Source organism: Hydra viridissima, unplaced genomic scaffold (genome assembly GCF_058129835.1).
Source record: "Hydra viridissima isolate aposymbiotic clone 2 unplaced genomic scaffold, HvirCarnegie_v1 scaffold_6, whole genome shotgun sequence".
NCBI lineage: Eukaryota > Metazoa > Cnidaria > Hydrozoa > Anthoathecata > Hydridae > Hydra > Hydra viridissima.
Window position 1 is genome coordinate 1,466,826 of NW_028324305.1, and position 27,013 is coordinate 1,493,838.

The window sequence follows — 27,013 nt, forward strand, 5'->3', positions numbered from 1 at the left end:
AAAGCAGGTTATTCTGTCGACTTCAGAATTAATCGAAATTAATCGATTAATCGATTAAAATTTTAGACGATTAATCGAACAAAAAAAAATTAATCAGTACCAGCCCTAAATATTATATAAAAAAATTTTTAAAAGGGAGAAAATTTTAAATTCTAAATAAGTTCTCCCTGATTAAGCAGCAGTTATCCCCCTAAATAATTTTTTTAACTTAAGAAACGGTTACTTAAATATTACTTTTTTAATTGGGGAATTGTTTATAGAGGAGATGATATTTTGAGGGCTGTTCCTTATTAAACTTTCCTACCTTTATTTCTGTTCAGCTTTCCTACTTTATTCAAAGTCGTTGATTTTATACCTTTTAATGACTATAATACAAAGTTCGAGCGCAACCACCTCTATAGCCCATTAATGATGTGTAACTAGGACACCTTTGATAGTTATTGCTTGTTTACTATTTTTGAAACAAGGGCATGTTTCGTCCCGAGCATAAGATGTCCGAACTTCTATACATTTTTTAGTTGGTTTAGTAGAATCCTTCGTCGTGTAAAGTATCCGAAATAATATACCCATTCAAAATATAAAGACTTTTATTTCTCTTTTGTCGTGTGCTTGAGTTTGCTCAGTTAAATAAATTTGACGCAGGTACAGGTGAAGTGGACCTTCAATCTCAACCCACTCAACTGAACTTTTTTTTAAAAAAAAAGAAACGACCACTGACGATATCGAAACTATTTCAATAAAAACACATACATAAATCATCACCTTCAACATCATCAGTAAGATACCTAAATATATCCAGCTGATAGGATAATTACCGACAAGAGTAAAGAAGCGGTTATTTAAAAAACCTCTAAAACAAAGTCTAAACGTCGATTTTTTAAGTTTTGCTTGTAAAGAGAATCAAAAGTTTTGCTTGTAAAGAGAATTCTAAAGGTGTAAATAGGTATTTAGCCAGAAAGTATTTTTCAAAAAAAATATTAAACAGGAAAAAACAATTTACAGCTTGGCTGCTTTAATCCCCATTAAAACCTTACGCATTTTTTGTAGCCTTTTGTTTGTTCCCTAAGAAGAAAATTCTTATAGTACAATGGGCTGTACAAATGCAATATTGGCGTGACTTTTTAAAACGTCTCATCGCAACTATAGTTACATAAACAACCAGAAAACTTGTACATAGATGTAAAAATTTTAAAATTGGGTCAATTCGCAATGAAAGTTTTTTAGATTTAGAACTCATAGTTGAATTTCGTCTTTTTTAAAAAGGAAAATATTTTATCAAGTTTAGGAAATGTGGGCTAGAGGTATTGGAGTTTTTACTATATGCAGGGGAATATTAGTTTTAATGGGAGAGAAAGGTTTCAAAAACAACTACTAATGAACTAAAGACAACTAAGGGGCTGTTTATATGAAAAGCGGGCAAGCTCGTTTGCAGGGCTAGCCCGTTTACCGAGATATATCTGTTATTTGGAAGCAACCTTACGTCGCAAGAGCATTTTCTAAATCATGTGGATTGTCGCGAACAATTGTAGACAATTCATTGAATATATCCGGCGCGTATTCAAAATCATGTTCCAGAACTATAAGTCACATTAAACTTGTAGGGTATGTATGTTGCTCTGCACACGCTCAACTTGACAGGACCTGTTGCTTTTGAACGAAAACTTTTGGCATTGGCTGAAACCGGTACCGAAATTTCTGTTTATTTAACTTTTTACATATTCGGTTTCGGCCGAAAATTCGGTTCTAACCGATACCTTAATAGACCGAAACTTTTGAAAGGAGATTTTTTTAAGTTTAGATAATTTGTTTTTAGTTTAACGTGGGGTCATGATGATTATCTAATTATACTGGTGTTTTAATCGTTTGTGGATAAATCAATTTTTAATTTCACCAACTTGTAATTTTAATTGAAATCACGTTACATAATTGATTCAAGTTACTATTCTCAAATCATTCTTTAAGCTTCAAATATTAAAATTTTTTCACAATTTCTACACAATTTCTTCAATTATGTTTTATACTGATCGTTTAATTAACATACATTCCAAACGTCACTACAAAAGAAAATCTATTTTGTTTTTTCAAATATTTATTAATTCAAACAAATTTGAATGATAAATAAGCGTCATAGAAATGAGTTTTTGTTTATTATTATTACCATTATCATATATATATATATATATATATATATATATATATATATATATATATATATATATATATATATATATATATATATATATATATATGTAAAATATAATAAAGTTTTAGTTTTATAATGAACTATGGGACACACTGCTATGTAAAATAGTTATTTCATATTTTATTGGTATTGATTTGGTCTTTAAGCTACAGCTTGTATCGGTTTTAATGAACAAAAACAAAAAAAGATTTATCAAAAAGACTGTTTATTTAATTGGGCATTAAAATTAAATAAAATGGGCGTTGTGAGGAAAAAATATCAGGCTTCAAGATGGGATTGCCCAACTAAAACCCATAACAATTCCAGGTGGAACCCAGTTGAATCCCACTGAGACAATCACGATGATACTCAGGTGGAAAACCTAGATAGTTCCCAGTATATAGTTCAAATGGGTTCCGCTCGAAACTCAGTTGTAGTGGCTAACTGGGTGTTTTTGTAAGAAATGGTATAAGTAATTTTGAAAGTCGTTATAGACGTTGTCTTCATTGAATCTATCATCCCTATAGGATTGTGTATTGCTCCAACAGTTAGTTTACTGGGGTATTAAATTCTCTTCATTTTTGTAGTTTTTGTTTGCTCTCCAAATGTTTTTATCATTTTGCGTGTTCCGTTGAATTGTAGAACTTCTCTTTTGTTGCGGTATTATTAAGTTCTGATATATGTATTGGCATTATCAGTCACGTGACCAATTTTGCTCCATCTATAACTGGTGGATTGACTTACATTTGATGGACTAACTTCTTGATTTGTAGCATAATTTAGTCCAACCTTAAAGTGTCTATGGCATCAGCTTTTGAAGTACACCATGAGCTGATAAATGATTGAGAAGTATTAACATGTGCAGAAAAACGACAAAGTTGTTTGAAATTTTCTTTAATTGTGTTTTTAGTTTTCGTTTTCTGAATTTACGTTGCATTTTCTTCTTGGATTAGCTTAATTTGTGATAAAATTCTCCAATCCTTTTTCTCCTTCTTTCAGGCCGTAAATTTTAATGGTGTTGAGTTTTAACTGTGATTACTGAGAGGTTTATGTAAATCCATCGTCATTTTTAATGTGTGAATGAACTAATTTGAAGGTAGAATGAAAACTAGATGTAAATGATAAATGATAAAAACAACTAAATAAACGTTTTCTTCCGATTACGATTGTCACAAAATATTAATAATTAATTAATGTGAGTGAAATAGAAAACGTTTACGTACTTAATGAATAATTAAACCAAGTTCGCTAATTTATGTTGAAATTGGTAAAACTCGTTAGGGCCTAAGTAGATTTAAATTTTTTTCTTTTTTAAGTTTTTAAGCGTCATAAAGTCGATTTTTTAAAACATAAACACATCTAGCAGCACAAAGAGAAAAAGTTAAACCACCCTCCCCTCCCATTTACCCCTAATTACGGTATTAACTACATTATAAAGATTTATAGTAGGGATGCAAATTAACAAACTTTTAAAAATAGTGTTAATTTTTTAAAGGTTCTTAAAAACAGAATTGTGAAAAATATCAAAGAAGGGAAGAAGCAAAGAACTTAGAAAAACGAGTTTTTTCCTATAAAAATAGCAGAAGTAGCCACATATTTTTTTATTTATCAGCATGTTTATAAGCTTATCCAGGCTCATACTTTGTTATAAAAAAGCATATGATAGGCATAGCCTATCATACGCTTTTTTATAACAAAGTATGAGCCTGGATTAACATAGCCTATATGTTAAACATGTTTTTGAGCACATGAAATTGAAATAGTACAGATCCAAACGCTGGTTTCAGAAATACTCTAGCCAATCATCAAATTAATCATTCAGTAGCGGTTAAAAATCCGAAAGATGCTAATGCTTGATATGTTTTTATGATGGCTGCAGTTAGTTATGCATCACCGTGGCTACAATACAATTATAGCCTTGAATCTACTATTTTTTAGCCTTGAATCTACTACTATTTAGCCTTGAATCTTTTATTTTTTAGCCTTGAATCTACTATTATTTGGCCTTGAAAATCTCCTTATATATGTTATTTATCACATATAGATGACAAAATGAGTGGGGCGATATGTCTCAATATTTTTAGCGTAATAACTACGAATCTGCTAATATTAATACTAGTTAATGCCTCCAAAATACCGTATAAGATAATCTGTTACCGTTTTGAATGAAACGTTTCCTTAAACTTTTAAGTAAAAGTTTTGACGTGCGTTATGACGAGGTATTTATAACGCGCGATATGAGCATTTATGACATGCGATATGATGAGGTATTTATAAGTAAATGCAAAAGTATTTATAGTTATTAAAAGTTATAAATTTTGTTTTAAGTTAACAAAAGTTCGAGTTTTGCGGAAAAACAAAAAATAAATAGATAAAAAACGGGTATGAAAATGTGTGTGTGATGAAAATTCGGCCTTTTAATAGGAACTGTGGCTAAAGGTTCCGTAACAAAACGTATGTTACAAGATAGTAGATGCTAACTAGATCTGTAGCTGAAAGTCACCTGCTGCTGCCACCTGATGAGAAAACAATTCAAAAAAAGTACTGAAGCTTATTATTTATATGTGATTTACATGTGATTTCTTTTGTAATATAAATCTTTATTTTTATTTATGGTTTATTTCCAGAATGGATTCCAATGAGGCTGTTAATCCTAAAAACAGGGAAGTCTTTGAAATTATTAAAAGACTGTGTTTTCAGTATTATACATAAACATTTGTGTATGAATAAATTGTTTTCCGTGTGTGTGTTGCGTTTGCTCACACCATAACAAAAACAACAACGAATTGACGAATGAGAATGCTGTTTGGACATGTCTAAGCTGAGTAAGCTTGAGTTTTTTGCGTTGGTACATCACAGTAGATAAAACATACGTTGGTACATCGCAGTAGATAAAACATGCGTTGGTACATCACAGTAGATAAAGCTAGGATTATCTATAGTGACTAATATTTTGGATTATTGGAGCATTTGAAGTCTGAAATCTCCTCAAAGAGACCATATTTGGTGAAGTGTTTGACACGGTGCATTGTCTTGGTGAAACCTTGTTTCACCAAGGCAATGCACCGTGTCAGTTGATTTGTTGCCGCACATACCTTACAATCTGTAATATGTAATTAACAAATGATGTTGTTAATGATAACGGTAATGATGCTTCTTAATGAAAGATTTAAAATGATTTCTACAATGAGATGTTTTGTATTTTGGCTTGCACAAAGAATCTTGATGTCAATAAATTGAGGAATGCTAGTAAAAGTTTAGAAACAGTCAGATAACAAAAAATGCACTGGATATTAATTATAATAACAATTACAGTCAATATATTACATCGAAAATCTTTAATTGAAATTTTTTCAAATTTTATAGGGAAATTGGGAATTTTAATTCAGTAGCAAGCGCTATTGACACTAGCTAAAATTCTCAATTTTGATCTCTGGTTAAAAATTCATTTTCGAAGTAGAAGATCACTAGCTTTCTACTATCTTCTTTAAATGCAAAAATCAGTCAGCTCCTCTGGTTGTGCATGAAAATAAAAATGAAGGTTAAAGATTTGACCGATGTTCGAACGTTTTCAAATCCTCTCAAATTTTCAGGATTTTATCGATTTTTTAAAATTTAAGAGAAAATCATTACAATATCAACGTTCTCGTTATCAAACGAAAAACTCTTAGGAAATTATGAATGACGTAATAACAGCGTGACGAGGTCTAATTTGGTTTAAAAAAAGAAAGAAACAAAAAGAAGTTAAAAAATCTTCCTTTGTTAAAAATTTTCCGAAAAAAGCAAAGCAAAAAACTGTAAACAGATATCATTTGAAATAATCGAGAGGATCACAAGATATAATCTGATATAAGCGAGTGATCACACTTATTTATACAAGTGGTTTAAAACGATGGGTTTTCTTTCATACTTTAAGAAGAAAATGATTGTATTAATGCTTACTCATTACATTGACTTTTTTTTTACGACATCATAGATTATTAATTTAGACTCAACAATCAAACCCACTTTTTTTTTACAAAATCGGTTTATTCAATTTTAAATCCCGCGTTGTTATTTATTTATTAATATTTTCCTGTAGATATCCTCCGCTAAATGAGTGAAATATCATTTGGCTGTTTAACAAGGAGAAATACTTCGCAATATTTCAATCAACATAAAGGTGAGTTTTACCATGTAAGATTACTTCTATGATCTGATTAAGTGCTGCCAGGGTTTTAACTTGAGTAGGATTAGTTAAGCAATTATTGTTGTAATAACTAAGGCAAAAATAACTGAGGCAATAATAACGAAGACGATAGTAGCTAAGACAATAACAATCAATATAATCATAGATAATATCATACTAATTAAAGTAATAGTGATTAAGTGCTGCCAGGGTTTTAACTTGAGTAGGATTAGTTAAGCAATTATTGTTGTAATAACTAAGGCAAAAATAACTGAGGCAATAATAACGAAGACGATAATAGCTAAGACAATAACAATCAATATAATCATAGATAATATCATACTAATTAAAGTAATAGTATATAGTTAATAATAATAATTAATATATCAAAACTTATGCTGTAATAATTAAGTTATATTCGTCGTCGTTCTAATTAATGAGCAGACACAAAGATTTTTGTAATCAGGTTTTGCTATATCAAAAAGCCAGAAAGGCAGCGTATTTACGATAGGACTCTTCATGACTTAAATTAATTCGGGGAGATATAGGGTTTTAAACTTTTAATACTAGAATAAACGAGTTCTATACCTCAACATTACGATCCCTTTACAGCGTCCTAAAGAAGCTAAAACTATTTTTAATGTTGAAAAAAAAATCATGCTTAAGAAATTTTAACTAATTTTGGTTGATTTTGTTTCTTAAACAGCTTTTTTGTTTCGTATTTGTAAAATCAAATGTAAAAAAAAAAAAAAATGGTTTTGTTTGAGACATTTAATTATATTCAAGTTTGAAAGACATGAAATTTTTATCTCAGCCCTAACACGAAAATTGTTTGTAGCCGAACAAACAAAAAAATTTACATCTGTTAGGTTCATAAAAAATGAAAAAAATATTTCGCCTCTATAAAAGAAACTCCTAACAAACTTTCATAAATATTTAAATATTCGAAAAAATTTTAAACCAATCAAAAACAAAAACTTTAAAACATAACTCAACTAATCGTGAGATACGCCACGAGAATTCTTACCAAGATTCTTCTTTTCAAATTAAACTCTCCCGATTTAATCAAATATTCGAAAAATCGCGTAAGTGATTGCATTGCTTATTGAAGTCTTCTGAATAAACATTAATATTTTATTTTTCTACATAGCGTCAGAAGCTTCTAATGAAGTAAGGAAAATCGGGTTAAACCGGTAGCGATCTACTGATCATCATTCGAAGTTTGGGATTACTTACGGATTAGCTTTGCGCTCTTTTACCATCAAGTGAAGCGAAAGGTTTTCAAAGTAAAAATAGTGTCCGGCTGAGCGCATGCGTTGATTAGTTTAATATTGCCAGAAACAGATGAACAGTAGGCATTGTATTTTTATCTCTTGTCCCAAGCATATTATTGAAGCATCTAACTTTGCAATAAAAAGTGGAAATACTTGATAATCTTCGAGCGATCGGATTTGAAATTGAGCAAATAAGTTTAACTATTTTCGTCAATATTTTTGATTTTATCATGAAGAACACTTTAAAAAACCAAATTGAAACTTAAAGTGCAGTTTTTTTTATCCGGTGGAACTTATAAATCTGAAATTTTGGTTGATGGTCCGCTTGACCAGTGAACCATTAACTTTGATGATGTTATTTCAAAAGAACGAGTGAGTATCATTTTTTTAATATTTACTAAATAATATATTTACTAAAAAAATAATACGTTTACTAAAACTATAGTGATTTAAAAGCATAAAGTTTTTAGAACTCACAAGATAAAAGACACCTATCTTGAGACTCATGTCTCTTAGCATCGAAGGTTGACACAATCTGCTTATGTCACGATACCATTTGATAATGCATCTCTATTGGTTTAAAAAAATGCATTTTATTACACTTTAAGTATAAAACAAGGATCGGTCTTTGACAATATTTAATAATGCAAATATTTTTCTAATCTATTCGTTTAACAGGCCAAAGTTATAGCCACGTAAAAAGAGTTTTAATTATTTAAAGAGGTTTTTTTCACCTGCGCATTGTTTCGTTATAATCAGCTTCCATCTAAATATTATAATTAATACAAGTTGCAAACAGGGAAAGAAATATTGTTTATAGGTTTATAGATATTAATAAATATAAAGTTAATATAACATATATTATAAAAATGTAAAGTTAATATAACATATACAATAAAAATGTAAAGATATAATATATATATATATATATATATATATATATATATATATATATATATATATATATATATATATATATATATATATATATATGTACACACACACAAAACACACACACACACACATATATATGCATATAACGCTGTTAAAAACATTACCTTATTGGTTAGAACTTTGGTTTATACTGTTTTTTCGTATTTTTATCATTAAAAACTTTAAAAACTTTAATGTGTAAATGATAACCCTAAAAAGTGACGTCAGATTAAATTTAAACTTAATAACTTGTCATCAATATTTTGTCATTACAGCCAAAACCATGACGGCGTAATGCCAACACAATCTACATTTAATCAGGTTAATGAGCCGTTACAGTACTCCTCGCCAACATTGTACGCGGATCCTCTTAGCCACCCCTCAGGCATTAACATATATGGACAAACCACCAATATAAACTTTGCAGCCGAACCACTTCTAAGTAATAACAACGTTTACTCGTGCAGCTCACTACCACCACCGTATACACCTTTAGATGAAAATGCAGTTTTTCCGTCAGCACCTTCTTATGAACATGCTATCGGTTATCCTAACTCTCACCAAGAATACCAAGAACAACGAGAAAAAGAAAAAGATGATCTAGATTTGTTTAAATACACAGCACCGTGCAAGAAAACAGCATCAATGGTTATTGTAATTGTTGGAATATTAATTGTTGTCATCTTCATTATTTTATTGGTCCTTGGAAAACTGTAATCTTTCTATTAGCTGTTTGATAAATCAAAACCTCTTTAAAATCAACTGTAAAAAACGAAACAAGTAAATTTTGAGTTTAATTTTTGCAGACTAAAAACTCAATTTTAAAGGATAAAAATTTTTACTTTATCAAGCTAAATATTTTGTTTTTGCCAATTAAAAGTTTACTTTCGCAGGCTAAAAACTCATTTTTTGCAGGCTAAAAGTTTCAGTATAAGTAAACATTTATAAACGTTTTTACTGAAACATCGAACGCGATTTCATTTTCATTTGCAACTTCATTTTCATCGTACACCAAAACAGTATAACATTTCTAATATTATTTACCTTTTCAATTGTTAGGAAGTGTGACCAGCAAAACTAAATAATTGAGCTTGTTTAAAACAAACCAAGGTTACAATCCTTTCTACCACAACTGAAATTTAGATTATATTCTTTATAAAATTATTACTAATCGTCAGGTTAGAATTATTCTGTTCTATCTCCCATTTTAAACGTTGGGAGAAAATGAATTTTTAATTTTACTAAGTAATGATCACTTTTAAAATACTTTAAAATATTTTATTTTTAAATTTTCTTTTTCTAAATAGTTTCTTTAAACATAAAGTATTTTAAAAATAAGTTACTTTTTAAAAAAGTAAGTGTAAAATTTTAATTAATCTTTACTTATAGAAAAAAATCTAAAACTTTCTTTCAACGTTTAAAATGGGAAATAGAACAAAATAATTCTAACCTGACGTAATGTATTTGAAGAAAACTTCTTGCATCTTAGGCATTCGTAAAAAAAAGTTTTTACCAAGAAAAAAAAAGGTTAAAATATTTTTTATATATGGAAAAAAGTTCATAAAAAGCAGAAGTGAGTAACTCGAATTGAAAGTTTTTTGAAACCAAATAAAATGTTTGTCACCAAAAATAAGAAGCCGTTAGCAGTAGAAATATAACACTCATTTTAGGTCAATTAGTACTTTATATAAAGGTGTCATCTTTCCAATACAATCCGTTTCCTCTTGTGCTTGTTAAAAATATAGGAAAATGAAGAAATATCTGTCATTTATAACAGTTTGTTTATTTCTTGGGTTTGGATTATTATATTAATTTTATGTTGTTGTTTAATCTACGAAAAATCGTATAAAATAAGTTAGTAATCTTTTTGTCAGCTACAAAGGGATTGTTACATTTCAAATACTTCATTAGAATGCCACTTTTCAGAACCTTTGGGAGATTAAATTAAAAAAAAAAAAATTATTTACTTATTTACCTCTAGTCTTCATAAATGTTGAATATTTTGCAAAAAGATAAATATCGACAGTTGGTTTGAAAAACTATTCTCCTGAAATATGTCATTTTTCTCGTTTATTGGGAAAAAGTAAATTAAAGAGCTTTTGAAAGTATTTTATCAAGATTGCTGATTAAACCGGCCATTATTGCACCTGTTTCAAGATTGGTGATTAAAACGGCCATTATTGCACCTGTTTTACGATTTTTGATGTCATTGTTTCATAACAATGTTTTAAGAACTTATCGCTATTTCATAAAAAGCAGTACTATAGTATCGCTATTTCATAAAAAGCAGTACTGAGTTTGCTCTGAATTTTGAATTGATATGTTTTAAAAGCTGAACGAACCAAAAAAACATATATACTATGATGTTATAAATTGTTAGCAAAGCAGGGTACTTTTATGCTTTTTTTGGAAATACTACAAATCCTTTACGGCTGCTAGATTTGCAGCCGTAAAATTTTAGGAGATTTATCGGAAAAAGCGTGAACAAAACTAATTCAAAGCACTGAAAGTATCAAGAAATATCAAAATATCAAAATATCAAAACTAAAAACATCAAAATAAAACATGTAAAAAAAAATTACAAAAATGAAAAACTTCTATGTTTTTTTTCATAAAAGGATTGTTCTTTCTACTCTTGAAATGATAAATATAAATAATTATACATTTATTTAATGATTTTCTACTGACTTTATTTTCAATAATAAAAAAACTAAAGTTATTCCGCAGACCGGATCATCAGGGACAGATATTTGTTTGTCATGCTTGTCCTTGTACAACGGTTGACTAACATGAAAAGGAGCTTTTTGGCATTCTTTTAAAACTTCCTACATTTTAAAATAACATGGCGTTTGATAAATTAACTAATCTCAGCTCATGTGAAAACTCCAAATACATAATGATTGTAATGTTACCTCAATAATCAATCAACACTACTTCCTGTAAAGTGGCCCATCCTTTTGATCCTACTACACAATATATTTTTTATTTTATGATAGGAATTTTCCATCAATCCTCAGAGAAGCAAAAGTTCCTGGATCTTGTTTTTTAATGAGTGATTCTGCAAGAAAATAATAGAGAGAAAGTAAGCAAAAATCTGTCATTAGTAAAGAAGTTTTGCAATATTACCTACATCTCAGAAATCTAAATTAACATGTCCAGCAAATTGCTTTGAAAAGTTACTATTTCAATATAAATTCTTTTTATGCTATAATATCCTGAAGAGGCTGCTGACTTCTTGCGTGATATCGGAATTATATCAGCCAGGAAGTCTTGCAGAATTCAACCATGGAAAATGTAAGGAAAACCATAATGCGTTAAGCTTTGTTGATAAGTTACACAGTTACCTCTCAGGCCCTTTGAGAGGATGAACGAGGTAACTTACACTAATGAGCCTCTAAAATCCTTAGGCAGCTGCATAGATATTTCTCCAATAATGAAAAAAAGTAAAGGTTAATATTGGATTTAGATGAAAGTTTTTTCTGAATAAAAAAAAAACACAAAAAATTTTATTTCTTGTGTTTTTTTTATTCAGAAAATTTGGTCCATGGGAAGAAATTCCCACAATCAACCGAAAAAGGTCAAAAAAGATACAATTGAACTTTTGGTTGTGAGAGTCGATGGAATAGCCCAATAATGGAATAAAAAAAAATTTTATGGTTATATAAAAGTCAGAAGAAACAACCAAACTTAAAATTTTTTAAAGTCTTTTTATTGATACACCCTACTGAAATTATTTAAATCGAATATGCAAGTTTTGATACACCCTACTATCGATACATCTAGTTAAATCGAATATGCAAATAGTTACTGAAAGAACTAGTGAATATAATTCAGCGCATAAGTTAATGTGAAAAAAAAGCCAAGTGAAAAATGAGATGTTTGTGGTGAGAATCATCGAAGATCATTTTGAGATCGTAGTTCAATTAAAATAAAAAAACAAAATATTGCACTTTCTTATAAAAATACCCAACCTTTCAGCAACTTAATGTTCAGACCTTGTTCAATCGTATTAGTTGCTTCCAGTGTTCAATCTTCACTTGTAGAACAGTTTAAAGATTCATTTTTCTTTTTCTTTTTTGTCATTCTTACCCTAAGTTACGGCAGTGTATGACTCTTCCCTTTCCAGGAGTTTTAAATCATTTTTTTTTTTTTTAATAATTTTAAAACAGAACTTTTTCAAGAAAAGGCAAAAAATGAGAGAAACAAAGTAATATTTAATCGAAACGAAGAAAAACACCACAACATGATATCGGAATCAATGATATTTATTAACTAAGATGCCTAAGTTCACAAAAATTCCGTAAGAAAAAGTGAAGCAAGTTTTTAAAGTTTTTAAAGCCTGTAGCCGCTTTATTTAAACTGACAAGAATTTGTTTTTCTTTACCTTTGTTTTTATCATTACGTCATTTCTGGCTCGTGATGTAAATAAAATACTTCCGCAATTTGTTTTTGTTGATTAATGTTCAAAAACCGTCTTAGATTCTAATAAAATTGTGAATACAAAACATTTTAGTTAAAAGTTTTACAATGGAAGCCAAAAGAACCGAAGTTTTAAATTTGATTCACGCGGTTTTTTTTGCACGTGAAGTGATTCGTGTTTTTGGAGTATCTAAAACTACATTTTACAAAGTGAAAAAACGTGACAGTGCTGAAAGAGCCAAAATGCCTCTCCAGTGAATAAAAAAGTTGATAAAAAGTTCACAAAAAAGCTTAAAAAGCATGTTGAAAAGAATCCTACTGTATCCATTAGAAAGACAGCAAAATTGTTCAATATTGATGAAAGGACAGTCAGAAGAACTCTAAAAACACTTGGAAAAGTCAGTGTGGCCTGACCTTCATGTCAACTTTTAACAGAAAGACTAAAAACTTTACGATTGGAACGATCAAAGAAGTTTCTGAATTAGCTAAAAAGCCATGCTTTGTCAACAGTTAAAGTTTTCTCAGATGAAAAACTTTTTAGTGTTGACTGTGTGATAAATAGGTGTAATGACATATTCATTGTACAGAAGGGTGACAAAGCACCACCTGTGTGTCACACCAAGCACCCTCGGTCCATCAGGATGCTAGGAATCATCGCTTCTAATGGAGAGAAATGCCCACCAATCTACATCAAAGAGAAAAAAAAAGTTACCTCTGATGTGTATATTTGCTTACTAAAACGCTATGTGGTGCCATGGATGAAGAAGACATTCGCAGAAAACAATTACATCTTTCAACAGAACAATGCACCTTGTCATGGGTCCAGAAAAACTCAACAATATCTTCAGGACAATATGCCTAATTTCTGGCCCAAACACTTTTGGCCACCATCCAGCCCTGACCTGAATCTCCTTGACTATAGTGTGTGGAGCGTAGTTGAGAGTAAGGCTTGCAAAAAGACCCACTCAAGTCTCAAGTCACTAAAGTCATCAATTACCCGTGCTTGGAACTCAATGTCAAGGGATTATATAATAAGCACTTGCCAGTCCTCCTGTCCTAGGATTGAGGCAATGATTAAAAAAATAGGAGACTTAATTGAATGTTAAGGTGGGAAAAGTATTTATCTTCAACTTTTCTCCTATTAATATACCATGAAAATAATTTTTTAGTGCTTTAAAAGTTCATTTTGAAAAATGTTCTAAAAAGTTCGCGAATCGCTGCCGCACCCTGTAGTTAATATATATCATTGGCTAATGCTTACTTTTATGGACTGAGCGTAGCAAGTTAATATATATCATTGATTGGAATCTTAATTTTTAAGAATTAAAAACATGAGAATGATAAGGTGGAGGGGAGGTATGGGGAATGTAAGGTGGAGGGGAGGTATGATATGACAATCATCAATTATTTATTGTTTGAAAAAAACTAAGGAAATATAAGGTATGGTGGCAAATACTTTGTTTTTTTCATGTCGCTCTTTTTGAAAAATCAATATTTTTCAAAATTCCAAAAACAGAGAGTTGCTGGCATCCATTGAGCATATTTATGTCCAAACCAATTGTTAAAATTCAAATTGAATGAAATTTTACAGCTCATGGCCCATACTATTGATTTTTTTTATTTTCAAAAATTGCAAGTATGATGTAAGGTATGGTATTTTAATTGTAAGGTATGGTGTAAGGTATGGTAAGGTTTAGTAACTGATTGCTATATTAAATAATATAGCAATCAGTTATATATAATTTTTACATCACTTCGTAGATGAAAAAATCATTTAATTTAGCAATTGGAAATGATGTAAAATGATAAAAATGATGATTTTTTTTAATTTAAAAAAAAAATTTCTACTTCAGTTGGAGTCCCAATTTGAATGTGAAGAAGGTGGTGAATGTTGTAGCTCATCTGGCATGAACTTCACAACCGTATGTGTCACAATTTCGTGAATTGTTGCGGTTAAACACAAGAGGGATTGGTTTCAGACAAAAAATACAAAAATTCTTGAACAGCATCTTCTTCTTCTTCATCCAGCTTCTCCCTTTTTGCTACCGGTCGTGCCGATGACGTTCTTTCATTTACCGGTATTTTTTTCTTTCCGGCTGGCGTTTTTTTAATCGAATCGGATCTTTTCTTCTAGTTTTCCAATTTTTTGAGCTCGGCCTAATGTTTTTTGCGCTTTACAAATACATTTTCAGGCGATGTCAAAACAGTGGACTTCATCGGCTTTCAACCGAGTTTGGATTTTTTAGCTGGTGTTCTCCTCTTTTGCGACCCAACTGATTTCAATGCATCATGTAGAGATGATGTCAACGTGGCCAACCTCAGCATGCTGCCCGATGTACTGGGTATCGTAGAAGACTCAGAGGTGGTGACTTTTTCATGAGCATCAGTTAAACTTAACATATCGTGATATGTTAAAACAAATATATGGTGCTGGTAATCCGGATTATCGTCTTTATTGCCAAATAGACTTTTGCCACTTAATTCGGCAGCTACATAATCACTTTAAAAAAAAAAGTATTTGAATTGAATACTTAATAAAGCTCAATGCTTGTTTGAGCATTTCGATTTTTTGTTTGGGCATTTGGATCTTGTTTGAGCATATATGACACTAATCTTTTTAGCATATTCATATGCCAAGACTCTTAGCTCTTTAATGTTCAAATCATAATAAAGCGAGCTGGCACGAAGGAGATAATTTACCAGTTCCTATTTTGTTGAGTATTTAAGATCCGATTCTAAATGCTCCTAATTTACCGGAGGTCTAATCAAACTATGCTCCTTCAACTCTGATACATACAGCTTCACTTGCCAGATACACACAGTTATTAAGTGTCCCTTAATAACTGTATGTATGTGACAAGTGAAATGGTGGCAATTAGAATTGCTACCGGAAAGAGTTTTAACAGAAAAGAGTTCTCTGAGTTGCTTTATCACCGGATTTGAATTCAATTAACCCTATCAGGACTTGGATAGAGCAAAAATTAAGCTTTGTTATAAAAAATAAGCAATTCTTATTATAAATCCATTTTGAAGATATTTGCATTATCAAGCACTTTATAGCAGATTCTTATTACATCTATGCAATTAGCATTACAAGTTACCAAGCATTTCGTAAACAGTGACTTTATTAATTTAAAATTCAATTGTCTTTATTGGTTGAGGTCCTGAACCTCAGATAAACAGAAGATGATGTTTTGTTTATAAATAACGAATTTGATTTGAAGGACCATGCAGACAATTTGGGAGATGATGCAGCTGCATCATCTCCCAAATCCCAAATTATTTCCTGTCCAGGAAATGAAGTATACGAAAATAATGATTTCACTGAAGTCCTTGCTACAGCATACTTTTTGACGATTGATTTAAGGTGGCTCACCCCCTCTAAATCTAACTTTTTATTTATAAAGGTTAAAAACTTGTTTTTTATTTTTTATATAAGGAAATTCTATTAAAACTTTAACTTCTTAAAAGAAAAATGAAATTTCCATTTTTTGATGCTGAGTCAGCATAATTTGTCTAAAATCTTACCTTAGCTAAAACAATGATATCTTGAGTAAAATTTGCACTGAATACACCATATTTTGCCAAATGGTAGCTAAATAGTTGCTCCAGGGCTGGAACTAAAATTTTTTTCAAATGTTAAAAAAAACTAAAATGGCAGCAATAAAGGTGCAGAAATTGATTTAGTGCCTGTGTCAGTCTAACAAACTACATTCAAACTAATTTATTTATGCTTAAAATGTTATAATTCTAGTCCCAGCCCTCATAAATAAGTTAATCAACATACTGTGAAAATTTGAAGATAAAAGCTTTGACCAAACTGAAGATATTAACGTTTTCGTAAGAAAAATATATTAAAATAAGAAAGTCTTAAAAAACACATTAAAAAAAAAACAACATAAAAACAAAAAGTTTTTTTTATAAAAAGTTACTAAAAACTGCCACTAGCATAAGATTTCATATCATCATTCTCCTTGTCAATGTCTAAATAACCTTTGTTTATTGATCTTATATGTTTTCTTCGTGTTTTACTAACATCAGTCGATTTTCTTGACATATTTGATAGTCGGTTTTTATCTTTTTTGAAAGCTCCTTTTTCAAAATAAACACCTCCGGAAAACCCAAGCATTTTAAAAATGCAACTTAAAGAAGAAAATCCATCATTGTAATTTAAAATAGAAGAATAAACAGATATTTCAAGAATTTTCCTTGCAGTAAAAGTAGTTTTAGGGCATCGCTGCCATATCAAACCATTAAATGACTCATTGCAGTTTTGTGTCATCCCATGTAAACACTTTCTTAGCATTTCAGGGTTTGATAATTCTTGAAAAATAGGTTTAATTTCCTCCATAATTGCTACAGGTAAATTTATTTTTTGTCTATAGCTTGTTTTACCCGTAACTTTATCTGATTGCCATTTGCACCAACTGCTTTTCCCTTTTAAACAAAATTGATGACGAGTGACTTCATATGGAAAGTTTGTACAATGGTAAAGTACAGCTATTACAGAATTTCTCATACTCAGTAGGTTATTTTTATTTTGTCTTATAGCCATTCCAACAAAGTTCTGCATTGTGTTAATAGTTTTATTGGTCAACCTTCCTTTTCCGGATATTTTTAAGCCATCGCTTAACAACCTGCCTTTAAAATCTTTAATTTTTTGACGCAAACGAGAGCCTACTCTTTTCTGATAATGGCCAATACATTCTAGCTTTTCAATAACATAATCACCGTATGGTTTACTTTTAACAACATTAGAAAATGAACTTGAGTCACCATCTCCAAGGTACTTAGTATATCTTAAATTATACTTTTGTATGGACGAATGGAATATTTCTTGAGCTCCAGCAGCTTCCATTGACCCTGCTGAGCCAAAATGATTTACTTGACAAGTGTGTGTAGCTTTCCAATATTCAAAATCAATAGGATTATTAATTCTTCTATGTACTTCACACTGCATACAAAACTTAGATAAAGAACAAACATCAATCACCTTTTTATTTTCATGCGAAAGACCAGCAACAACACCATTTAGGGAGGAGTACCCACGACGTTGCCATGTTCCATCTATTGATATGCCACAGTCAATAATTTCATCATCAGAAGCATTTGCATTTATAATTTCCCTTAGTTCTGATACAGCAGCTTTCATACTCTGAGAACTGCTTTCTTTATAAACTTTATGTAGTTTATTGTTTGTAATATTATAACTGTGATTCGTAAGAGGTGGAGGCATATTCATTATAGCACTAAAAGTAGACATAGCTTCTCTACCACGTCCAATTTCACGAAATGCCATAACAGCACGTAAATTTATTTCATATGGTTTTGAACTAGAAACACTTTGATTTACAGATGGTGATGAATAAAATGTACTTTCAAAGTCACAGTTTGAACATTGTATTATAATTCCAATAGAAAATCCCATACGTATAGATTCATTATGAAAAAAAGTTAGCTTGCTATTACACTCACTGCATGTGGAATACTGTTCAAATATATTTTTAATAATTCTAAAGTTACAAATAAAGAAAAAATTGTCAACTTCGGAATCACAATTTGTTGCAGCACTAAAGTTATGTTTTTTCTTAAGCTTTGATGCACTTGTTGTTTCTGATTTCCTGCTACAACCATTTACTTCCTCTGCTCTCCTTGTATACCTATTTCCATGATATTTTCTCTTTAAATTTCTAATTTTATTCCTTTTGTTCGCCATATCCAGATAGATAGTTTTCAGTTAAATTACATTGAATTAATGATACAGAGCACATTTTTAAGAAATATTACATTTTACAGAACAGTAGAAAAGCATAATAGATCTAACATTGAAAAATAGTTCAAAACTTTAAGTTAAAACCTTCAGGAAGTAATGAATAAATTTGTTGTTTACACCGTTGCTATGGCGTTGCTAAGGAGTAGGAAACTGTATTAACCACAATAACGGTATTTTTTGTTACTTTTTAAGCATATAATAGTAAAAATATATTATGAATTTTGTACTTCGATGCTTAATATAACATAATTCAAAAAAAAAAAAAATTTTTTTTTTGATTTTTAATGGGGGTGAGCCACCTTAAATTTTAAAAATTTTAAATATATGTAACAATAATTATTTTAAAGTTTTTCTTAACTTTTTTTTCTTTGACTTCAACACAAGTTTCTAATTTCTGTCGCCTTATGCGCCAGAAAAGACGGTAGTCATGTCACTCAATCTAATTTATCATTTGGGGGTTATAGATTGCAAATATTCTGTTAAAATTTTCAAATAAAATTTGTAATTATCAGTTTTATTTAAAAAAAAAAAATTTCATTTTTAATTTTTTAAAAAATATTTTTATAATTAATAATTTATACGGGAATGAGTTTGTTATTTTTTAAGAAAAATAGTTTTTAAATATAACTTTATACTCCCTGCTCAATAAGCGCATTTGAAAGAACATTCTGGAACTTGGTCTTGACCGAAGCGGCTAGCGCGGACTCCATTAAATGCTGGAATCCTAAAGTCATATCAAGTCATATCCTAACGATCCTATCTATTTACTTTGCTATGGCGCAGCTAGCTTTTGACGAATATGGAAGACCATTTATTGTTTTAAAAGATCAAGAAAAGCAAGAACGGTTAACAGGATTGGAGGCTTTAAAAGTAAGTTCTCTTCAACTACATTTTTATCTCTTAGGCCTCCTATTTGATACTATAGTAACTTGTATAACACAAATTACAGAAAATGTATGTTAATTTTGACATTTACAGCTCATAGTCACCAGTTATTACTGAATTAAGCTGAGTTTCTGTCTAAAACTAGCTGTCTAAACAATCTGTTACAGCTAAGGGGTTTTCCGTTCTGTTATGGAATTTTAAATATTATTTTAAAAGTTTACAGCTTGAAACCATGAAAATTTGAACAAAAACAAAAGCTTGTCAATCATTGATAAAAATAGTCTTGTGATCATTGTCTTCCCTGGTAATTATAAGATGACAATCATTTTTGTTTTTAACAGAGTTAGTGAATTCTTTGTGTTGTATTGAACTCTAGAGTAATGTGACAATTGCAACATGAATTAGCATGATAGTTCTTAACTCTTGTTGAATAGCGTAATCTGTTAGTAGAAAAATTGAAGAATTAAATAATTGAGACATTAGTATTGCATGTGCATCTTTGTCCATTATTATTATGCACATAATATATTTAAAGTAAACTTTATTAAACATATTAAAAGATTGTCTTTAAGTGTTTGACAGGTAGAAAATAATTTTTTATCTGTTCAAAATTGAGCTCAAAACCAAACTTTTATTAGGTTGGGTGTATTTCTTAAATGTTGAATATACAACTACAAAGCAGACCCATTCTGGGATTTCATAGTATTTAAATAAAAAAGTAAAATTTTTAGTTGTGGTTTAAAAAATATATTCCTTTCCTTGGAGGTTTGTGATGCAGAATATTAAAAAGTAGACTTCAGAAAATTTATTCTTAAGCAGAATAAAGACATGAAGCTAAATAATATGTTCTAAAATTTAATGCTTAAATGATAGTGCTAAAGTTTGGTGTTTTTTTTTACCAACTTTAACAATAAAGGAAAGTTAGTTTATTTAGAAAGTTAATTTATAAAACTTTTGTAGAGCTTATAATTCAACTTAAATAATAAACTTTTTTAAATCAGTCAATATCATTCAACTTTATTATGTTAATAGACTACTTAATTTGATCTTATAAATGTTATCAAAGCATTAAGCACAAACTCTAAAATATCAAAAATTACTGTGGCACTTGGATCACACACCATCATTCTACCTCAAGACCCTAATGTATCACATAAAATCACTTCTTTTTTTTTGTGAGGTGTTCTGTATGATAGTTGTTAGATATGTTCTATATGGATAGTTGTTAGATATCATATATTCACATCTATTGAGATTTATTTTATGCAGATAGTTGTTAGGTATCTAACGTTTATGTTTTTTATTGAAAAGAAATCTTAACTTATGTTTTGTTATAATTATGTATGCATAGCCTTTAAATTTAACATTCCAATTATCTAATCTATAAGTAAGGGATATACTACCCTATTAAATTTAACTCTGTGTTTTTTTTTAAATCCTGGAAATCTTGTTGATTTCAAATAAAAATGATGTATTAACTTTTAGGACCTAAATTGAATGTTCTTATTGTACCATATTTTACTTTTTAGACACACATTATGGCTGCAAAAACAGTTGCCAATACATTAAGAACATCTCTTGGACCAAAAGGTATGTCAATAGTTGCATTATGTGAAAAAGTAGATTCTTTAGAGTTTTTTGTTGTTCAACATGATTAAAGTAAGCTTACTTTGAACACTCGAAATTAATATGGTTTTAAAGAATAATACCAAGTAAATTTCTTTAAGTCATTTAGTTGTTTTGTATCCCAATGAATCCAAAGTTATAGTTTTAATTTTTATTTACTGAAAAGTTTTTTTATTTTTTGTTATTTTTATTCCATTTTTATTGCTTGAATTCACTTAGTTTTTAGAGCATTAAACAAGGGTTGTTTTTTTTTTTTTTTTTTTTTGTTGATATAATCAATTTAATGAAATACAAGTCCCTATTAAAAGTATCAGGCTGTATAATGTATTGAGTAAAATTCAATGAGACTTCAGATTTCATCTATTTTAAAGTTTAAAAACTTGAATTGATCACATGATAAAAAATAATTTGAATACAAGTATTAAAGTGATTCTTAATAAGTAAATTTAAAAAACTTTTGCATATGAGTGAAATAAATTTAGTAAATAAAACTTTTTTTTTACATTATGTTGTATTCTACTGAGTGTTTTTTCTATCAGTAAGTAGTTCACTTATTCTGCATAAAATTTGAATATAAGAGGTCAAGCAATAAGTAATTAGTGATACCCAACTAAATCTGCATTACTTGTTAAACTTGTTTTCAGGCTTAATTTAATGACAATAAAGCTGTACAAAAATGTCAAAAGTTAATGGACATTACAAACAATATTAATGTTCTAAACACCTAGCTGTATCTTTTAGCAATATTAATGCTAAAAAAAACTTAATCAGCTAACCTTCAAAAAAAAAGTTACAGCAACCCTAATTCACAAACAGGCAACTCCTATGATTGAAATAAGATACCTTCCCCCAAAAACTAATTTCTCAAACTTGTAGATATTTAAATGAAGAGACATTTAGATTTACTTTAAGAAAAGTGCATGTGCTCATTTACATGAATTTATTAAATGAAAGCTGTAAAATGCATAAAACATTGCTTTCACACCTATTATGGCTTTTAGTTTCAAATAAAAATAGCATTGATAATAGCTTGTCGGTATATATGTACTTGAATGATCTTGATCACTTTTTGTAATTTATAAAAACAGTGCAAAAATAATTAAGTTTTTCTTTAAGTTTGATTTAGTGATCAGGCATTCATAAATCTGATCTGGAAAAATAATTTTCACAATTAAGATTAAGTCTCAGGAAAATTTATTTTAAATATTGTCTACAATCCTTAACAAAATGACTTAGCTAATAATTTAGATCTATCCAAAAACTGTTTTGTTAAATATTTTAGGAATGGATAAAATTCTTGTTTCACCTGACAATGATATTACTATTACAAATGATGGAGCAACTATATTAGAAAGAATGCATGTCGAACATGAAATAGCAAAACTTCTGGTTGATCTTTCAAAATCCCAAGATGATGAAATAGGTGATGGTACAACAGGTGTTGTTGTTCTTGCTGGTGCTTTACTGGAGCATGCTGAACAACTTCTTGATCGTGGAATGCATCCTATCAGAATAGCAGATGGGTATGAGTTAGCTTCTCAAATTGCAATATCCAACCTTGAAAAAATAAGCGAATCATTTGAGATTGATCCCAACAATAAAGAGCAACTAATCCAAACTGCAATGACGACGCTGGGGTCAAAAATGTAGGTAATGTTCATTTTATTCTTATTTTTGCATAAGTTTAGAACTAATATGGTTTAATGAGAAGATTAGCTTTGAAATAGGGACTTTGAATAAGTTGACTCTTGAAAATGATGTACAGCTCTATGATCAATATCAGTTGACCTGTTGTAAATACAGGTCAAAAAGTGTTATTTGGGAACTATATTTTGAAAGCAGTTTTTAAAAATTTGTGTATCTTTAAGAATTATTGAATCTAAAAAGCTACCATTAAATCAAATTTGTGATCTACTAAGGTCTTTAGGTTTGTAATTGGTCTCAAAATAAATAGTGAAAAAATAAGCAAATTAAATCTGTTAAACATGCTACAAGCTAATACCAGCAGTAAACTTCTACAAAAGTGTGCAGCTTTACAGTTCTTTATATATATATATATATATATATATGTTGTTTGAAAATTTTGTTAAACATTAATGCATGATTAGGTCAATACTGAATGTAAAGTAAAATTACTATCAGTTGTGTTATTGTGCTATAAAATAAATCACTTTTTGTTGCATTAATTTGAGTAATTATCAAATTCATGCAGATAAAAAAAGACATGTATCTAACACCACTATAGTATTTACTTTAGTGATGTTAACATAAATTTAAGTGTGTAAGCCGTATTGGTGTGCGAGAGAAAATATTGTTTAATGCTTTGTTTTTCTTTAAAGAGTTAGTCGATGCCATAGGCATTTAGCTGAAGTAGCTGTTGATGCAGTATTGTCTGTTGCTGACCTTGAGAGAAAAGATGTTGATTTTGAACTTATAAAGATGCAAACTAAAGAAGGTGGACAAATAGATGACACCATACTTGTTAAAGGAGTTATTGTTGATAAAGATATGAGTCATCCTCAAATGCCAAAGGTATATTATATAAATTTTCAAGAAATCCATCTGATCATTTAACTATTATTATGTGTACTATTTTCATTTATAATATATCAAAACATTTTTCAAGTTTTTTTAGTAATTTAGGAAATTCGAGATGCCAAGATTGCCATCCTTACATGTGCGTTTGAACCCCCTAAACCAAAAACTAAACATAAACTAGATGTCTCCTCTGTTGAAGAATATCAAAAATTACGCCAATATGAGAAAGATACTTTTGAAAAGATGATCAAAGAGATAAAAGCCACTGGAGCTAATTTAGCTATATGTCAATGGGGATTTGATGATGAGGCTAATCATCTTCTTTTGCAAAATGAGTTACCTGCTGTGAGATGGGTTGGTGGTCCAGAAATAGAAGTAAGACACGTTTTTAGTTTTTTAGAAAAAAATAGTTACAGAAAATTCTAAGATTGTTGATCTGATTTTTTTAAATTGCTCACATTCTAGATGTTAAATAAAGTTTTTTTAATTACAGCTCATTGCAATTGCTACTGGTGGTCGCATAGTGCCTCGCTTTAGTGAACTTTCATCCGAAAAACTTGGAGTAGCTGGTGTCGTACGAGAGTTATCTTTTGGAACAACTAAAGATCGCATGCTTGTGATTGAAGAATGCAAAAATACTCGTGCTGTTACTATATTTATTAGAGGAGGAAATAAAATGGTCAGTTATTACATTAAATGTGTAAATTTTAGTTGTCCCTTGACTTTCTGTATGTTTTAAATGAACTTGATTTAGATAGTAGAAGAAGCAAAAAGAAGTATTCATGATGCATTGTGTGTCATTCGCAATCTTGTTCGAGATAATAGAATCGTTTATGGTGGAGGAGCTTCAGAAATTTCATGTGCTTTAGCTGTTAGTGCAGAAGCTGATAAAGTAGGTCTTTTTTTTTTTTTTTTTTTTTAAAGTAATGTTCAATAATCATTTTTCTTTTGGTCTACCTGCATAGTGATATGGTAACAATTAGGTGTGAAGTTTATTGCACATCTTATTTCATTATATGCTATAAAAAAAACTCTTCTTTACGATCCCTTTTGTTTTTCTTAAATTACAACAAGGGCTGATTATGTTGAGACAAAAAAAAAAATTTTTTTTTTTTTAATGATTATGTATTTATTATATAAACTATTGTTTAATAAAAAAAATTTATTTGTACGCAGAAGTTTTGTTTTAAAGCTGCATACTTTTTAATATAAACTGGGTGTAATTGATCATTTCTATCTTATTTAATTACATGCTATAAAAAGTTTGTTTTTCTTAAATTACAACAAGGACTGATAATATTAAAATAATAGATTTATTATTTAAACTTGTTTAATTTCACTGAAATGATGTTTCAACACATGTTAGACTACTGATATTTATGCTGAAATTTTAAAAGCTGATCAGTGATTCTTTAGTACACATAAAATAATTAGCAAATTATTTTAGTTTGTCTTTTGATAATATAATATTTTGAAATCTGCTGAACTAATTCCTTGTTGACAAATTTTTTAAGAGACAATGAAAATTATAAATCCCTCTAATCTTTACCAGTTAATCTACATCATATCAAAGTGCATATGAATAGTTTAAAATGTTATATATGTTCTCTTCTACTAAAAGAACTAAAGAAGATCAGACGTGGGTGTTGAACACCATTACAATACTTTTAGGGAAGTAAAAGTGTTTAACTTTTAAGGTTATTCTAAAAAAAAAAATTTGATTTAGTTCAATATATTATAATATCAAATAAAAACATTTAAGCTAAAATAAATCTCACAAATAATAAATCAAAGTTTGGTGAGTTTTTGGTTTTTTTAATTAGGTTGCCTCAATTGAGCAGTATGCAATGCATGCATTTGCAGATGCTTTAGAGAATATTCCAAATGCTCTTGCTGAAAATTCAGGAATGAATCCAATCCAAACTGTTTCCATGATCAAAGTGAGACAAATCGCTGAGAATAATCCTCGATTGGGTGTAGATTGCGTTCGAGCTGGTACAAATGGTAAATTGAGGGTTTTTTTTAGGAATTTTGCAGTCAGTTTTTTTTACTACTAATTAATGAATATAAGTGTTTAGGATTTTTTCTTTGGTTTTAGTACACTTTTTGTTTTTACCGTAAATTTAGACATGAAGGCGCAGCATGTGATAGAAACTTTGCACGGAAAGAAGCAACAGATTTCACTTGCAACTCAACTTGTTCGGATGATTCTTAAGATTGACGATATTCGAAAAACAAATGCTGATAATTAACAACTGTAAAAACGCTCTTTCGTGAATCAATTTACATGAACCTCCCCGACCAGTTTCCTTAATTAGGATTAATAACATATACTTTGCAAAAAATGACAAAACCATTCTGAATAACATGTTTATTAATGTCATGTTGTAAATAATAAAAATCAAGGAATCAAAGTCTTAAAATCCTGTGTCCCGTTATTTGTTTTTGACTTCAAATTATCGTTACAAAAGTATTCGTTCAAGTGGACAGTAGCAACTATCAAAGGGTGTTAGCTTGAACATTATTGAAAAAGTGCATTAAAAACTTATTTTTATTTTTTTTTTATTTTTTTTTCCCTCTCTCTCCAAGTATAACAAAATTCATCGTAAAATATTAACTTAATTATTTACAACTAATAATAATAATTAATTTAAATAAACTCAATGGACTGTTAATAAGCTTCAGTGATAATTTTGACTTGTTCAAGTGATTTGTTAGCTCCTGTAATCTATTTGTGGAGTAACTTAAAAGAATTTGTTTATATTGACTATCCCTGAAATATTTAACAGCTTGATAAAAAACATTGTTTTAAATTCAGTCTAGTCTGTGATTTTTCTGTAAATCTCAAATTACAAAAAGCATGCAATCGTAATTTTAGTTTTATTTAGAGTTATTTTATGTAAACGAAGCGAAGGTTTCTTTTGTTTTTTTTTTATGTAAGTGCGTATTTAAATAGCGAAAACAACAAACAAATACGGTAAAGAAAAAAGAAAATAATTAAAAAAATTACTTGGCAATTATTTTAATGGGGTTAAAGCAAATCAATTTACTATTATTTACAACTAAAAAATAATACCTGACCACACTTGTCCGAAAATGAGAATAATTACTCCGAAAAGCACCGGAAAAACCATTTGGTGGGAACAATTTATGACCGTCCGAGAAAAAAAATTCACCGAAGTTTTTGGCATAGTCAAAAAAGTTGAAAAATACTG

General features: G+C 29.4%; 3 protein-coding genes and 1 long non-coding RNA gene across 6 annotated transcripts; 3 read left to right on the forward strand and 1 right to left on the reverse strand.

Annotated features, from left to right (window-relative positions):
* Positions 1-4,374: 4,374 nt before the first annotated feature.
* Positions 4,375-5,192, forward strand: LOC149886553 (uncharacterized). The gene is made up of 3 exons (XR_016453769.1): positions 4,375-4,449; positions 4,607-4,723; positions 4,810-5,192. It is a non-coding gene; the product is annotated as an uncharacterized LOC149886553 (long non-coding RNA).
* A 997-nt stretch (positions 5,193-6,189) lies between these two features.
* On the forward strand, positions 6,190-9,413 carry LOC145190744 (uncharacterized). 2 transcript variants are annotated; one of them, XM_090091161.1, is made up of 3 exons: positions 6,190-6,344; positions 7,501-7,996; positions 8,833-9,413. In XM_090091161.1, exons 2-3 carry the CDS (start codon positions 7,941-7,943, stop codon positions 9,272-9,274), a joined length of 498 nt encoding a protein of 165 aa, XP_089947287.1. In that variant the 5' UTR covers positions 6,190-6,344; positions 7,501-7,940; the 3' UTR covers positions 9,275-9,413. The 2 variants fall into 2 exon arrangements, with proteins under 2 accessions (XP_089947287.1, XP_089947289.1); XM_090091163.1 differs by lacking the exon at positions 7,501-7,996 and having other exon boundaries at positions 6,224-6,344.
* A 7,398-nt stretch (positions 9,414-16,811) lies between these two features.
* Positions 16,812-19,139, reverse strand: LOC149886554 (uncharacterized). The gene has a single exon (XM_090091744.1). It carries the CDS (start codon positions 18,690-18,692, stop codon positions 16,908-16,910), a length of 1,785 nt encoding a protein of 594 aa, XP_089947870.1. The 5' UTR covers positions 18,693-19,139; the 3' UTR covers positions 16,812-16,907.
* Positions 19,140-19,398: 259 nt separating this feature from the next.
* Positions 19,399-26,221, forward strand: LOC145189726 (T-complex protein 1 subunit epsilon-like). 2 transcript variants are annotated; one of them, XM_090090637.1, is made up of 9 exons: positions 19,399-19,619; positions 21,164-21,224; positions 22,543-22,906; positions 23,600-23,792; positions 23,904-24,173; positions 24,292-24,477; positions 24,553-24,690; positions 25,622-25,802; positions 25,926-26,221. In XM_090090637.1, exons 1-9 carry the CDS (start codon positions 19,524-19,526, stop codon positions 26,048-26,050), a joined length of 1,614 nt encoding a protein of 537 aa, XP_089946763.1. In that variant the 5' UTR covers positions 19,399-19,523; the 3' UTR covers positions 26,051-26,221. The 2 variants fall into 2 exon arrangements, with proteins under 2 accessions (XP_089946763.1, XP_089946764.1); XM_090090638.1 differs by lacking the exons at positions 19,399-19,619; positions 21,164-21,224 and having other exon boundaries at positions 22,620-22,910.
* The last annotated feature ends 792 nt before the right edge of the window (positions 26,222-27,013 follow it).